At 38.6% G+C, this 14,684-nt stretch overlaps 1 protein-coding gene across 1 annotated transcript; it reads right to left on the reverse strand.

Annotated features, from left to right (window-relative positions):
- Window positions 1–5,149: 5,149 nt before the first annotated feature.
- LOC133725117 (uncharacterized mitochondrial protein AtMg00820-like) lies at window positions 5,150–5,614 on the reverse strand. The gene has a single exon (XM_062152245.1). The coding sequence runs from the start codon at window positions 5,612–5,614 to the stop codon at window positions 5,150–5,152; it is 465 nt and encodes a 154-aa protein (XP_062008229.1).
- Between the last annotated feature and the right edge of the window lie 9,070 nt (window positions 5,615–14,684).

Consider the following 14,684-nt stretch of genomic DNA (forward strand, 5'->3'; position numbering starts at 1 on the left):
AAGAAAAGGATAAATTGTGAGCATGTTGAAAATAAAAAAGAATTAATCGTGCCTATTTGCTATTTGCTTATTACTTATTGCAATTTCACATTTTAGTTGCAAATAAATAAATAAATAAATAAATATTTGGTAGTTAGATTTATTTCTTCTAGATTAGAAGTTGGTAGAAATTTGTAAAAAAAAAAAAAAAAAAATTAGAGTAAATTAGATTAGGAATTTTATCTTTGTAACGTCGAGCTTACTTGCTCAATACAACTAGGTCCACCCAATTAATGCGATGTCTAGGTAAGGATTGAATGAGAGAAAGGTAACCGAAAGGTTAAAAAGCGAGCATTGCTCCACCAAAATCTTTTCCCTCCTTACCTGGTCGCATTGAAAGGATTTCCCGAACTATTATGCGATAGGCAACACCCAAAGATCGGATTCATCTTCTCTTTACTTAGTGAAAGAAATTAAAATAAAATAAAAACAGTCGTAAGTTTCAATTCTTTTATATACCTTGCATTTTATTTCTAGTTACTAATCCTTTGGGAACCTACAGGTACCTATATAATTTCTTCAAGCTATGGATGGATAGAACCAAGGATGGAATGATCCAAGGGAGTTTGAGCAACAAAGCTATTATGGTGAACTTTATCAACAATGCGAGCCTTCCGCCCAAAGTCACATGCCTTTCAACCATATTTGTGCTTTGTGTGGATCTCCACAATACTCACCTTTTGATTGTGTCTTGAGATTTGAGTACCCGGAGTTCATGCAAGTGTATGAGTACGAAATGAGCATGCATCAAGAGACTATGGCATCCCAAGCAAATGCTCAAGAAGAAGAAAAAGATGAGTCTCTAAGATCTCTACTTCAAGAAGCCATTGCCAAGATGAAAGCTTCCAATGTAAGAATGGAGGAAGAGATTGATCAACTCAAACTTCATTATGCATTAGAGCAATCATCTACCACCTTGCAAGAGCCACAAGTTTTCCATGACCAAGTGAAGTCAACCTCAAACGAAGAATCGTATATTCCACATCATGAGCAAAAGTTTCCTATTCAAGTTCAAGATGATGATATAGATATACAAAAAAACCCACTTGGTTATGGGAGCCGTCAAATGAGCAAAGAAGAAGCGAAGAAAAACATTGATGGTTTTGTACAATTTTGGAAAGCAATGGGGCTTGTTGTTAAAGATAATCTTGAAGAAAAGATGAGTATTTTGAGGAGAAATATGCAACAAATGAAGCCATGCACCATGATCCCTCCACCAATGAGGTCAAGACTCTCCAAGATAAAGAAAGTCCTTCCATGCCTTGTCATGAAGAAGAAGTTAAAGAATCAAGGATTTTCGTTCTTCCACCATCCAAGGAGGACCGTCAAGAAATTCCCAAGGAGCAATATAGAACATTGAGCACTCATGTTCACAATGAGAGCATTGAGAGCAAGGTACTTCTACCTCTTAATCTACCATATAGTGCTCAATGCTTCTATGATGAAGTGAATGATTGGAAAGGAAGTGGTACACTTGTTCATAACCTTCCACCTCACATACCTTTACCACCTACTCCTTCTCCAAGCGTCAAGTCCGCATCAACTTTGAAGGAGAGGTCAAGAAGGATACTTGGAAGATCCATTGCAAAGAAGAGAAAGACTAGAAGAAAGTCACTCCTTTGGTCAAACATTGGAGAATTCATGGATTGCTTTTGTTCTTATCTCTATGACACCTCAAGTAGTCCTTTGGCTTCAAATATTTTGGTGGTCTTGCACAAGAAGTATCCTCCCTAACAAGTTGTGGCAACTTCTAAGAACTAACTAGAAGTCCTCAAAAACAAAGCCCTAATTGGAGGTGGCCATGCTCATAATGCAAGATAAAGGAAAAATAAAACTCTTGGAATAGCACCAAGGATGACAAGCTTGATGGCAAGACTTCGGAATTGTTTGTTGGAGATTGGAGGTGTTTATAATGAAGATTATGGTATTCAAGGGGGAGTTTCTCTTAATCCTTTACTTGCATCTTTCATTTTCATGTTTACTTTGTTGTTTGTTATGTTAAAAGTTTAAGTTTGGTGAGTGGATTTGAAAAAAAAAAAAAAAAACAGAGCAAACGATCGATCGTCTTGAGTGACAGAGAGTAGTGCAGCTCTAAACGATCGATCTCAAGCCCTCCAAAAAAAAAAAATTTTAAAAAAAACGATCGATCTCACCATTTGGTGCGATCGATCGTTGAAAGTGACAGAGAGTTTTAGAGTTCTGAATGATCGATCGTCAATCCTGAACGATCGATCTCAAAAAAAATTAAAATTAAAAAAATTTGAAAAAAAAAACGATCGACGATCGATTGCCAAAAAAAATAAAAAAATCTAAAATTAAAAAAAAAGAATTAAAAAAAAAAGATCGATCTCTTTATGCAGAGATCGATCGCCAAAAAAAAATTAAAAAAAAATAAAAAATTTATTTTGTAAACCCCCAATGTTTTAGGGGGAGACTTCATTGTAGTTGTACCTTCATGATGCTTTTAGCCATTCTTTTTGCAACTTTTTATGGCTAAACATGTGTTCATTCATTCTCATATTCTTGATGCATGTTGGTACTTTTGTTTTCTTTTTCACCTTAATGTTTGAATAATGTTGGGTTGATGTTGATTTTTGATGGAGAATTTTTTGCTCAATGATGATGTTTGGCACTAGGTAGTGTGGATTTGTGTTCATATAGCTAGGTTTTAATAATTGTGCTCATTTTGTTTACCTGAGGGTTACTTGTTATTTGTTTGGCAACTTGTGCCATCTAGGTTTTATTTGGTGTAAGACAGCATATGATGTACGTGCCTTCTGGCCATAAATAAGTAATGAAATTATCTATTCCTAAAAAAAAAAAAAATTTCCAATATATATATATCTAGAGGTCCATTCTAGAGAGAACGTCCTTACTTTAAGAATTTGAGGATTTTAAACAATTTTACACTAGTATTTGGCCTAATTCAATTATTCTAACCGTTGATCCTTTATATTCCTATGCAAGAAGTGTGCCTACAAAAAATCAACCAAATTCATAATCATTTGGTCATTCAAAATTGTGTAAATAAATGTAATCCGTTAGATAAAATTAAAACAAACATTATGCTAATCAAATGGTTAGATGTTTTCCGATTTGGCTAATTTTTTTATAAGATTTATTTGTGCATAGGTAACTAGAGAATGAGTGGTTGTGATTATTAAAATACCTCTAAAAATAAAAACATCATCACTTTAAGGGTTTAAGAACGTCCTCTCTTGATCCTTCCTACACACACACACACACCCACACACATACATACATATACATTAAATACGATCAACAAAAAAAAAAAAAAAAATCTTGGATTACCTATACAATCATTGAGCCATATTTTGAGAAAAATAGTAAAAATAATGTATTTCTTTTTGTTAAACAAAATAACGCTCTTTTCGGCCCATTTCAGCCTATTTCGGCCCTATTTGTAAGGCCGGGCAGCCTAACGGGCATATAGGGGTTAGCATATTTAAGTCTCAGCGGCCCGACCCTAAGCCCTAAAATTTAGGGTAAGGCTGGGCTAGATGACCCCTAGACGTAGTTTTTTTTTTCATACCGCAATCAGTCTATGGAGGGCTAGTTGATGATTTTTCTCTTGAAGGCACAGAGTTAGTCCTTGTGCATGATTGTAATATCCTTATATAAATTCCATGTGATCGAATACTTTATTATTGCAAAATGGACATTTGAGAGCTCACTTTTTTTTTTAGAAAAATACTTGCTGAAAGATAGATGAATAACAGAGAGAAGTCTGGGAAAAACTCACACACCGAGGATCCATTGTATTGCCGTATTTATATTACATCATACACAACCTATAAGGTAAGTATTAAACATAAAGATTTACAAACAGATTTACAAAGAACTAAACGCAGGCAGCAAGTAGACTTTGCCTCCAAGCTTATAATCAACTAGAAGATTTGGACTTGATTTGCAAGGAACGAAGACTATGTTCGTCACACCCCCACAAGCTGACTGGGCGGGCACGCAGAGGCAGCTTGGAAATCAAAAACATGAAATGAGCAGTAGGTAACCCTTTAGTAAGCAAATCTGCAATCTGGTCTTGGGTACAGAGGTAACCAACCTGAAGCTCATTGCGAATAACTTTCTCACGCACATAATGATAATCCACCTCAATATGACGAGTACGATTGTGAAATACCGGGTTGGAGGCCAAAGCAATAGCAGAGATATTATCACACCACAATTGGGGACAAGAGAGAGGAAGACACAAATCACGAAACAACGATCGAAACCAAGAAATGTAAGCAGCAGTATATGCCAATTGCCTATATTCAGCCTCACTGCTAGACCGTGACACACCTCGTTGCTTTTTAGAGCTCTAAGAGACCAAGTTGGGACCCAAATAAATGCAAAATCCACCGGTAGAAACATGATCATCAGGATCCCCAGCATAGTCTGCGTCCAAGTAAGAACGTAATTGCAAGGTACCATGTCGATAAAATAAACCATGGGATGGAGTGTGCTTGAGATAACGAAGGATGCACTTAACTGCAATCCAATGAAGAGTAGTAGGACGATGTAAGAACTGACAAACCTGATTAACTGCAAAGGCAATAGCTGGGCGTGTAAGAGTAAGATACTGAAGAGCCCCAACCACACTCCTATACTGTGTAGGATCAAGGAGAGCATCACCATCATATAAACTCAGGCGTCGACCACTAACAGCAGGAGTAGAAACTGGTTTGGCATCAATCATATTTGTACGTCGCAGGAGATCAAGTGTATATTTAGATTGAGTTAAGTGAAGACCAGAAGAAGAATAAGTAGCCTCAACACCCAAAAAATAATGTTAAGGACCCAAATCCTTCATTGAAAACAAACGACCCAAATCATGAATAAGAGTCTGAATATGTGTAGTATCATTCCCAGTGACCAATATGTCATCCACATAAATGAGTAAATAAAGCAACACTGAACCAGAGTGATAAACAAAGAGGGACGAATCAGCCATAGATGCAACAAATCCCAATTCCTCAAGGTAGGAAGAAAAACAAGAGAACTAAGCACGGAGCGCTTGTTTTAGACCATAGAGACAACGCCGTAGCTTACAAACATAGTTAGGAAATTGAGGATCAACAAAACCTGTCGGCTACTTCATATACACATCCTCATAGAGATAACCATGGAGGAAAGAATTTTGCACATCAAGTTGTCGAATAGGCCAGCGAAAATTGACCGCAACTGCAAGGATAAGGCGAATGGTTGAGTGTTTCACAACGGGACTGAAGGTTTCACCATAGTCCACCCCCTCCTGCTGATGAAATCCATTAGCTACTAGGCGAGCTTTGAAACGATCAATAGTACCATCAGACTTACGTTTAATGCAAAAAACCCACTTATTAGGCAACACATTCATCCAAGGTGCAGGAGGAACCAAAGTCCAAGTGCCAGCACGCTGAAGAGCAATGAATTCGTCGCTCATAGCACGACTCCATTGTTCCTGTTTAATAGCTTGACTATAACAAGAGGGCTCAACCAAATCATTAGAAATAGAAGCATGAAGGACATACTTGGGATTGGGTTTTCGTATACCATCTTTACCCCGTGTAAGCATGGTGTGAGTAGTGGACACAACAAGACATGGCTCTGAAGATGCAGCCGGTGGAGGTGGCTAAGTGGGTATAGTGGAGGGTTGAGCAGAAGATGTGGAGGAGAAGGAAGGTAGGGAAGTTTCTAGTGGTGGAGACGACATGGTGTTGGTTGGGTTAGAAGGCACTGACTCTGAGGTGGGATTAAAGATTTGAGAGGAAGATGGAGGTGTTGGAAGGGAACTGGAAACATTAGAGTTAGAGTTATAATCAACAACCTTTCTATTAGGATTACGAGTATATACATGGAGAGGTCGAGGAGGTGGAGAGGTACTGGGCACAGAGAAGAATTGTAAAGGAGAGGACGCATGGTCATGTGACACCCCCGTGGTCGAAGCACCAATGGTTTCTCTAAAGGGAAACGTATTTTCATCAAAGACAACATGGCGAGACAAGTATACTCTTCCTGTAGACATATCAAGACAACGATACCCATGATGGTGTAAAGAGTAACCGAGAAATACACATTGTTTAGAGCGAAATTGAAGCTTAGTAGAATTATAAGGACGAAGATAAGGGTAGCAAGCACATCCAAACACACGCAAATAATCATATCTAGGGAGACAATTGAAAAGCTTTTCATAGGGAGAGATGTTATTGAGTACGCGGGTGGGCAAACGATTTATAAGATACAAAGAAGTGTTTAGAGCCTCAACCCAATAACTGGTTGGCATAGATGCATGGGCAAGGAGTGTAAGGCCAGTGTCAACAAGATGACGGTGCTTGTGTTCGGCAAGCCCATTTTGTTCGGGATGATGAGGGCAAGATATGCGGTGATGGATGCCCTTAGAGGAGAGAAAGTTTTGAAGTTCTCGGTTGAGATACTCACCTCCGCCATCTGTTTGAAGATATTGAATACCACTAGAAAATACATTGGATATATAATTATAAAACTTAACAAAGAGAGAAGAAACTTCACTTTTCAACTTCATGGGAAAAATCCAAGAATAACGAGAAAAATCATCCACAAAAAGAACATAATATTTGAAACCTTGAATAGATAAACGAGACGAAGACCAAACATCCGAATGCACTAATTCAAAAGGTTTATGTGAAACAGACTCTGATAATTGAAACAGCAACTTAGTGCTTTTGCCTAATTGACATGATGAACAAAACTCAAAGGAACTAGACCCTACTAATGGTAATGGATTGGTAGACATAAGATGCTTCAAAACAGGCAAAGAATGATGACCAAGTCGTGAATGCCAAAGTTGAGCATTGACACGAACACCTAGAGAAGCAAAGAAACGACTAGGAACACGTCCTTGATAAAGACGAACAGGATAGAAACCATCGTCACTCCTCCCTTGGAAAAGCGTCCTCCCCGTCTGCAAGTCCTTCACACAAAAGAAATCCGGGTGAAGGAGAAAGTAACATTTATTATCATGAGAAAATTTATTAAGAGAAAGAATATTAGTGGAAGCATCTGGGCAATGAAGAATATCATTAGGTTGAAAAGAAGCTAATGGAGAAGAAAAGGTAGAAGAACCAATATGTGTAATGGGCAAACCTGAGCCATGAACAACACCACCAACGTTCTCATTGCCACGATACTCACGAGGATGAGCCAAGTTACTCAAATATGGAGTTATATGAGCATTGGCTCCACTATCCAATAGCCAAATTCCAGGGGAAAACCGGGAGGAGTTTTGAGCTGCCATAGCACTGAGGCGACGAGTGGGAACACGTCCTTCATAGGAAAGATTCAAACGGTTGAAGCAATCTAAGGCTGAATGACCAGCACGACCACAAATTTGACAAGTGATGCGTTGAGACTGAGAAGATGAATTGGGAGCACCTTGAGAGTGATTGAATGGACCACCAAGAGAAGAGTTTCCATGTGAGGGAGCAGCTCCAAGAATAGAACCAGTGCGGGAAGAAAAATCACGTCCACCAACTGGAGGTATAGACGACAACATATGAGAAGTGCCACGGCCCGAGGAAGAACCACGAGTTCTTCCAAACTGAAAACCACGACCACCACGTCCACCACCACGAGGAAGGGAAGCAACCAAGGCAGCTGCACCAGAATCAACGAGAGAGGTTTGAGCATTAAGCCTGCGTTCAGCACTAAGCAACAAAGCTTCAAGAGTATCATATGTGATAGGTGTGTCCCTTGCTTGAGCAGAACTAACAGTATTCTCATATAAGGAAAATTCTACAAAATGTTAACGTATGACATGCATACAATTGCCTTAAAAGTGGTAATTTGAGTCCTCAAAATAATAATATTAGTCCTCAAAGTAGTAACATGAGTCCTTAAAGTGATAAATTTTCTTAGTTACCACATGAGTCCTCAAAATAGTAATATTAGTCCTCAAAGTGGTAACATGAGTCCTTAAAGTGGTAAATTTTCTTAGTTTACCATATGAGTCCTCAAAATAGTAATATTAGTCCTCAAAGTGGTAACATGAGTCCTTAAAGTGGTAAAAATAGTTGATGTATGAGAAATGTTAACATACTATAGCTTTACCCCTCATATAAAGGGCCCAAGTTATTCATGATAATGGCAACAAGATCATCATCAGAGACAGGATGGCCAGCAAGAGCAAGATTATCAGCAACACTATTGATCTTATCAAGATAATCAGAAATAGACAAGTCACCTCGAGTAGTGCGAAGGAGTTCACTTTGTAATTGAAGAATGCGAGTCTGAGATTGAGAAGCATAACGTTTCTCCAATGATGACCAGGTGGCACGGGATGGCGTAGAACGAGCCACGGTGGCAAGAACGAAAGGCGTGAGAGAGCCATTAATCCAACTAAGGACTAGTTGATCATTCACGATCCAATCATCATAGTCTGGGTTCACTTCTTTGGTGGGCTTTCCATCAGCAGTAGTTTTGAATTGGGAAGGACATTTGTTGGTGCCATCAACAAAACCAAGAAGATTGCGACTCCGCAAAATAGGGATAATCTAAGCCAACCAAAGAGAGTAGTTGGTACGGTCTAGTTTGACAGAGAAAAGATTAGTGACTGTGGGAATAGCAGGTGAAGAAGAGGATGAGGAGGCCATGGTGGTAGTGTTGGGTTACTGAGGGGAAAGGTTGGAAAGAAAAAAAAAACAGAGGATCAATTGCTGTTTAGCGTTGTGGCTGTGATACCATGAAAGATAGGATAATAACAGAGAGAAGTCTGGGAAAAACTCACACACCGAGGATCCATTGTATTGCCGTATTTATATTACATCATACACAAGCTATAAGGTAAGTATTAAACATAAAGATTCACAAACAGATTTACAAAGAACTAAACGTAGGCAGCAAGTAGACTTTGCCTCTAAGCTTAGAATCAACTAGAAGATTTGGACTTGATCTGCAAGGAACGAAGACTCTGTTCATCACTTGCATCCGAACCAATATGTATGTGAGTATTCAAACTCTCTCTTATTTACATATAGTCGGCAATCTAAATCCATTATTTAAGAATTTAAAAGTTAAATAAATCATTAAAGATAATTTTTGCAAAAATTCATTGGAAACAAAAATCATTTACCATTCGATTGCATCAAACTAGTGGACGATTGTGATGAGAATGTTAACTTTCACCGTAGTTAATTGTTCATTTGTTGGATGTAATCAAATGAGTGAACGATTTTTGTTGACATTGAATTTTTGCAGAGATAATCTCTAAATGTTGGTTTAACGTAATGGATTTAGATTGCCGACTGTATGTAAATAAGAGAGATTTTTGATGCTCAAATACATACTAGTTCATATGCAAGTTTTTTTTTTTTTTTTTTTTTTTAAGACAGTAGATAATGGCTTCCATTGCATCCCAATAGCAAAATAATTACTTTAAATGCATGAGTTATAAAATATTAAGCCCACTACATAGTAAAATGGGTAAGCTAGACATGTAGTTCTATATATATATATATATATATATATATATTTATATTTTGGCTGTGTTGCAGCTCCCAGATGAAGATGGAGCAAAGGAGAAAGTCATGTATCTTGATTTCTCAAGAGCTTGTAGTCTTAGGCCAGACAAAATGCTTGTGATAGCAAAGAGTTTTCCCTTGTATGGAGACAATGTATTGAAGAATGTGACGTATGGTAGAATTTCTCATGCAGAAATTTTCAATGAACAAAATAAGTTTTTTTTTTTTTTAAAGTGTAAAAATTATAGTACTAACGTAATTCAGTCATTGAAATTAAGAGAGCGTAATCAAATCGATCTCCTGCAGTAATCTCAGAATCCAAACTCCAAATTATTACAATGCTTGAAATAAAAGTAGATAGAAATAAGCCATCCTGCTGCAGCTTGCTCCCTAGCTTCATCGCTTCATCATTCTCCCAAGGAATCTGGCTTCACAGCTGCAGAGGTCACTGATGCAGAGGCTGGGGCTGGCTGTCTTGCTGCTGGCTTCACAGCTGCAGAGGTCACTGATGCAGAGGCTGGGGCTGGCTGTCTTACTGCTGGCTTCACAGCTGCAGTGGTCAATGGTGCAGAGGCTGGGGCTGGCTGTCTTGCTGGCTTCACAGGGGCCGAGGTGACTGGTGCGGAGGAGGTCAGTGCGGGGGAGGTGACTGGTGCGGGGGCTGCAAGCTGTGGGGAGGTTGGCTGCAGTGGAGCAAGCCTATCCAAGGCAATTGAACAAAATAAGTTATATGTTGAAGCAATTGCAAAAATAAGTGATGATGGAAGGTTTGGTCTTCTGATATTGAATGTTGTTCCAATTAATGCTCCAAACTTCACTATAATAGCACTTCATGCTCTTGCAAGGGAAAAAGAGATTGTGTCATTGTGAACTAAAATGATGGTCAACCTCATGATGAAACTTAAGGGCAACATGATGACACAAAAAATGTTTATTTCAAGCTGTCCAAGGATGAAGTATAACAGTTGACATTTGAGATGTCTCACTTTCTCCTTAATAGTGATGAGGAAATAAACTTCCCAATAAAAGGAATGACAGGAGCAACAATTGCCAGAGCTATTAAAGAAATTTCCTTCTCAATTGGTTCACTTTGGTGTGCGCTAGATTATGGACACTTGCATCGAATTTTAGGACGATGTACAAGAAGAAAACCATTGGCCAAGATGAGATGATAACAGCCTTCACTCATCTGTTTTTGTACGCAACTGCTTTTATTCTAGAGCAATTGAAGGAGTTCAAATGACCAAACAGTAGGAGTTTAAGCATTGCTGGCCTTGTTATAGCTACTTTTCGAGCCTTGTTTTGGGATGCGAGATCACGAGTAAGTGGGCATCAAGAGAGCGCAAATGGTTCATGTGGCCATTCTTCCCTGCCACTGTGGGATTGATTGTAGAAGCAAACCAAGTGGCCGTCTACGTGACATGCATTGTTCATCCAGAAAAGTCTCTAAGAATGGTTTTCTCTGCCCTTCTTTTTCATGTTTTCTCTGCCCTACCTCAGAGCAGGATAGCATTTTTCGCCCACATGTTTGAATTTGAGTGTAAAAAATCTCTGAAAGAAACATTTGATAGTTACAGATTAAAACTCACTTATAATGCTATCAAATGTTGTTCAGATTCTCCAACATATCAATATCAAAAAATGAAACTTTTATGAAAAATATTAAGAAAATTTTGAATCGGTCAGTGTCAAGATAGAAACGGTCATAATTGTATAAAAAAAAAATGGAATGTGGAGAGCAGTTTCATTCCATACAAATTAAAACTCCTTCATAATGCTATCAAATGTTGCTCAAATTTCCAATCAGTAAATATGAATTGGTTTGCTTAAATTCCCCCTTCATAGTTGTTCTATTTTTAGCTAACTTTTTTGCAGAGATATTCTTTTTCATTTTTCTTGAAATGTGATATTTTCAAAAGCTTGTCCAGAATATTAACAAGTTTGTTGGCCATGGACACCACTAAGACTCTTTTTTTTTTTTTGAGAAAATAAGCCATCTATTAATAACCAAACAGGTTACATATCATCGGATCCAACGTTCCAGACCGTCAACGAGAGGGACAAACATGAGCTAAAAAAGCTCAACCCCAACCCAATTTAACCTATAACCAGACCTATGTATAACGATACAACCCTGCCACCTGCATTAAGATGAACTGTTTCCACCCGTTCGGACACCGCGTTCTAAAACAACCAGACCACGTGTAAGGGTGATTCACCATCACGCTGATAACCAGAAAGCACCGACAAACGACCAGAAACATCAAAACAACCAAGACACCAAACAAAGACAACGACACTACCTACTACCTAGAAACACCCAAACCCTCGCTCACAAGAGGAGGGACTTATTTTCAACAGTACAACCAAAACCAAACAAGGAAAAACTAAGCAAACCGAAAGCAAAAGACCACCAGAGAGACCCACGAACAAAGGCCCGGCCCAAACACCGGCCACCTCCTCCAGCAACAGCAAGCGCAGCAAGCAAACCAATCCCGCCTTCAGCGAGCCCCATCACCACCACGCTGCCGCCGGTGTTCCCCAGCACCACCAAAACACCGCCAAGCAGCAACAAGCCACCGCGCCGAAGCCTTCAGTCGCAGAAAGGCCTTGTCACGCCATAGCCAGCCCCAACACCAGGCAGACGACCACAAAACAAACCCAGACCAAAGCGAAGACAGATCCCATTCGAGATCTCCACTGCCTTGCTCCGATCTGAATCGCCACAGCCACAACCCACGCAGGATCGATGACGCCAGAAACCATCACCGGAAAGCCGAAGACCGTCGCTGCTGAACCACTGCCTCCGCCCCGGATCCGAGAAAGACAGATCGAGAACAATCCGTACCGCCCGAAACCGAGAAAAATCCACCCTCCCTGGACCACACCGGTGCCCTGAAGGCCCACAACAACTCTGAATCATCAATCCTCTCCCGGGCCAGAACACAGCGGTAGGGAACGCCGACCGTGTTCGGCCGGGAGAGAAACACACACCGTCGGGTTTTTTCCTTTTTTCCTAGGCGCGTGAGGCGCGTTCTAAGTGGCTAACCCCGTATGTTTTAGCACACCGGCCACTAAGACTCTAAGAGCACAATGTAGAGAATAAAAAAGTATACCTTCTGCGAGACGCTTCACCATAAGTATTTTACACCCTCTATTAGTAATTTACACTTTGAGTGCAAATATCTCAAAAAAAAAACGTTAATTTTTTAAGAATCTTTTAAAATATTCATGATAGAAGTTATATAGCAAGGTGGAAGAGAAACACTTGTAAGGTGGAAGAAAGATGTGGTGCCTCCGTTGATGCCACTACCTCTATTGCGTCTCGATTGAAATGGTGGGTTGCCTACCATATCATTAATTGAACAATGAGTCAGCATTGGGAATAGCTAGGTAGCTTATATTCTCTTGAAAGTGAAAGAATTGTGAGTGCCTAGAGTAATTTTTTTGAGCGCCTGAGGTAACATTTTGGTTACTCTGTATATATGCTCAATGTCCTTGGTTTGAAGTCAGAACTTGCTAATGTCCATTGTCTCTGCAATTCTGATCTTTGAATGATTTTTTTGAATTGATTCCTCTTGCTAGGTCTAATTCTAAAAAAAATTGGAAGTTGAAAGAAAAATGGAAAGAAATTTGGATGAAAGAAAGTGTGCAAACTACAAACACAATGTTTATGTATAAGATATATAAATTATGACTTGATAATTTCATTTAGCAAGTACTGATCTTTTAGTGTCTGAAGATATATACTGATAATTTCGTTAAGCTAATATCACTTGGTGTCTGAAGCTCTAGTTATGAGCTGAAGGCAAATCACTTATATTAATTATTAATTGCCATAGCAATCCAGCTTTTGATCCATTTCAACCAATTAAGTAGTTCATTCAGACAAGTAATCCTAGATATCAGATGGCACAAATGTGGCTATTGCTGCGTGCTCATCTATGTTTATGGAGTCCAAGCCACATTTATTTGCATATTCTGAGGACCTGACAAGCCAACAAACCCGAAATTTCATCTCAAAAAATTTTTGGGGAGGGATTTTGCATGCTTCTATACAATGGGAGAGGGTAGGGTGTTGCCCATGTTATTCTTACTCTCATTCATGTTTTTATTACTCCGATTCTGATGGAGTTGAAACAATAATTGAAGGACAGATATGCAGATTCTCTATGAAGTTTGAGTGGGTTGCTGCGGACTACAATCCTCCATTAGGTGCATCACTTGGTCCTAACGAAGCAAGTTCTCATGCTGCGGGGCTCACACAAGGTACTGTTAGTGGTGTAGAGAGACATGATCGTATTTTTATGGCATGGGTTGAGTATCAGATCACTTCAGTGAAGCACAAATAAGAGAATTGCTTCAATCATTTGGATCACCTCAACAAGAAAATCTAACGAAGAAGACAACAACACACTATATTTAGCAGACGACGTTATTTATGAAAATTTTAGACTAGATTGATGAAATTGGACTAGTAGAAGAGAGACTGCAATCTGGCGAAGAAAATAACAGTAAATTAGAGAGACTGTAAAAGTACTAAGGGAAAAAGATGACTTTATGAGTTTTTTTATTTTATTTTTTTTTCTTTTAATTAAAAGAGAATCAAAGTGTTTCACTATGCAATCATTAATAGGAATAATAAACAAAAAACCAATTGAAAACAAGATACATAAATTATTTTTTAACAATCCTAATTGAATACTCATAGACTTATGAATTATACAAGAATATTTAGAACACCATAGAATTCTAAATACAATACACCCCCTAATATTAATTCAATTATAATAAAACGATTTAATTCGATATTCTCTTAGTTTTTTCAAAGGACAAAACCGAAAATTTGCATTGAAATGATCGGTTTTAGTTAGTTCGGTTCGATCTTTGTTCTCCGCCTTGATGCGGTGAGATTTTGGCCAGTTTTCAATTTTTCGATATCTAAAAGTTCAACCTCTCAACAAATTGCAAATCAACATACAAGAAGCGTGTTAAGATGTTAATCTTTGTTTAGAAGAAAAAAGAAGAAAAAGAAAAGGGCTGTAATTACAAATAATAAACAGAAAAGGGTAACAAAAATATTTACCAAGATTTCGAGGGGTGTCGAGTGTAATTTAACCCTACAATATAACACCGCATTTCTTTTCTAGC

The sequence above is a fragment of the Rosa rugosa genome, chromosome 1 (genome assembly GCF_958449725.1).
Source record: "Rosa rugosa chromosome 1, drRosRugo1.1, whole genome shotgun sequence".
Lineage (NCBI taxonomy): Eukaryota > Viridiplantae > Streptophyta > Magnoliopsida > Rosales > Rosaceae > Rosa > Rosa rugosa.

What these genes read in the sequence shown, in the direction of transcription:
- LOC133725117 (XM_062152245.1), bottom strand. Translation starts at nt 5,614, where the DNA reads ATGCTTACACGGGGTAAAGATGGTATACGAAAACCCAATCCCAAGTAT.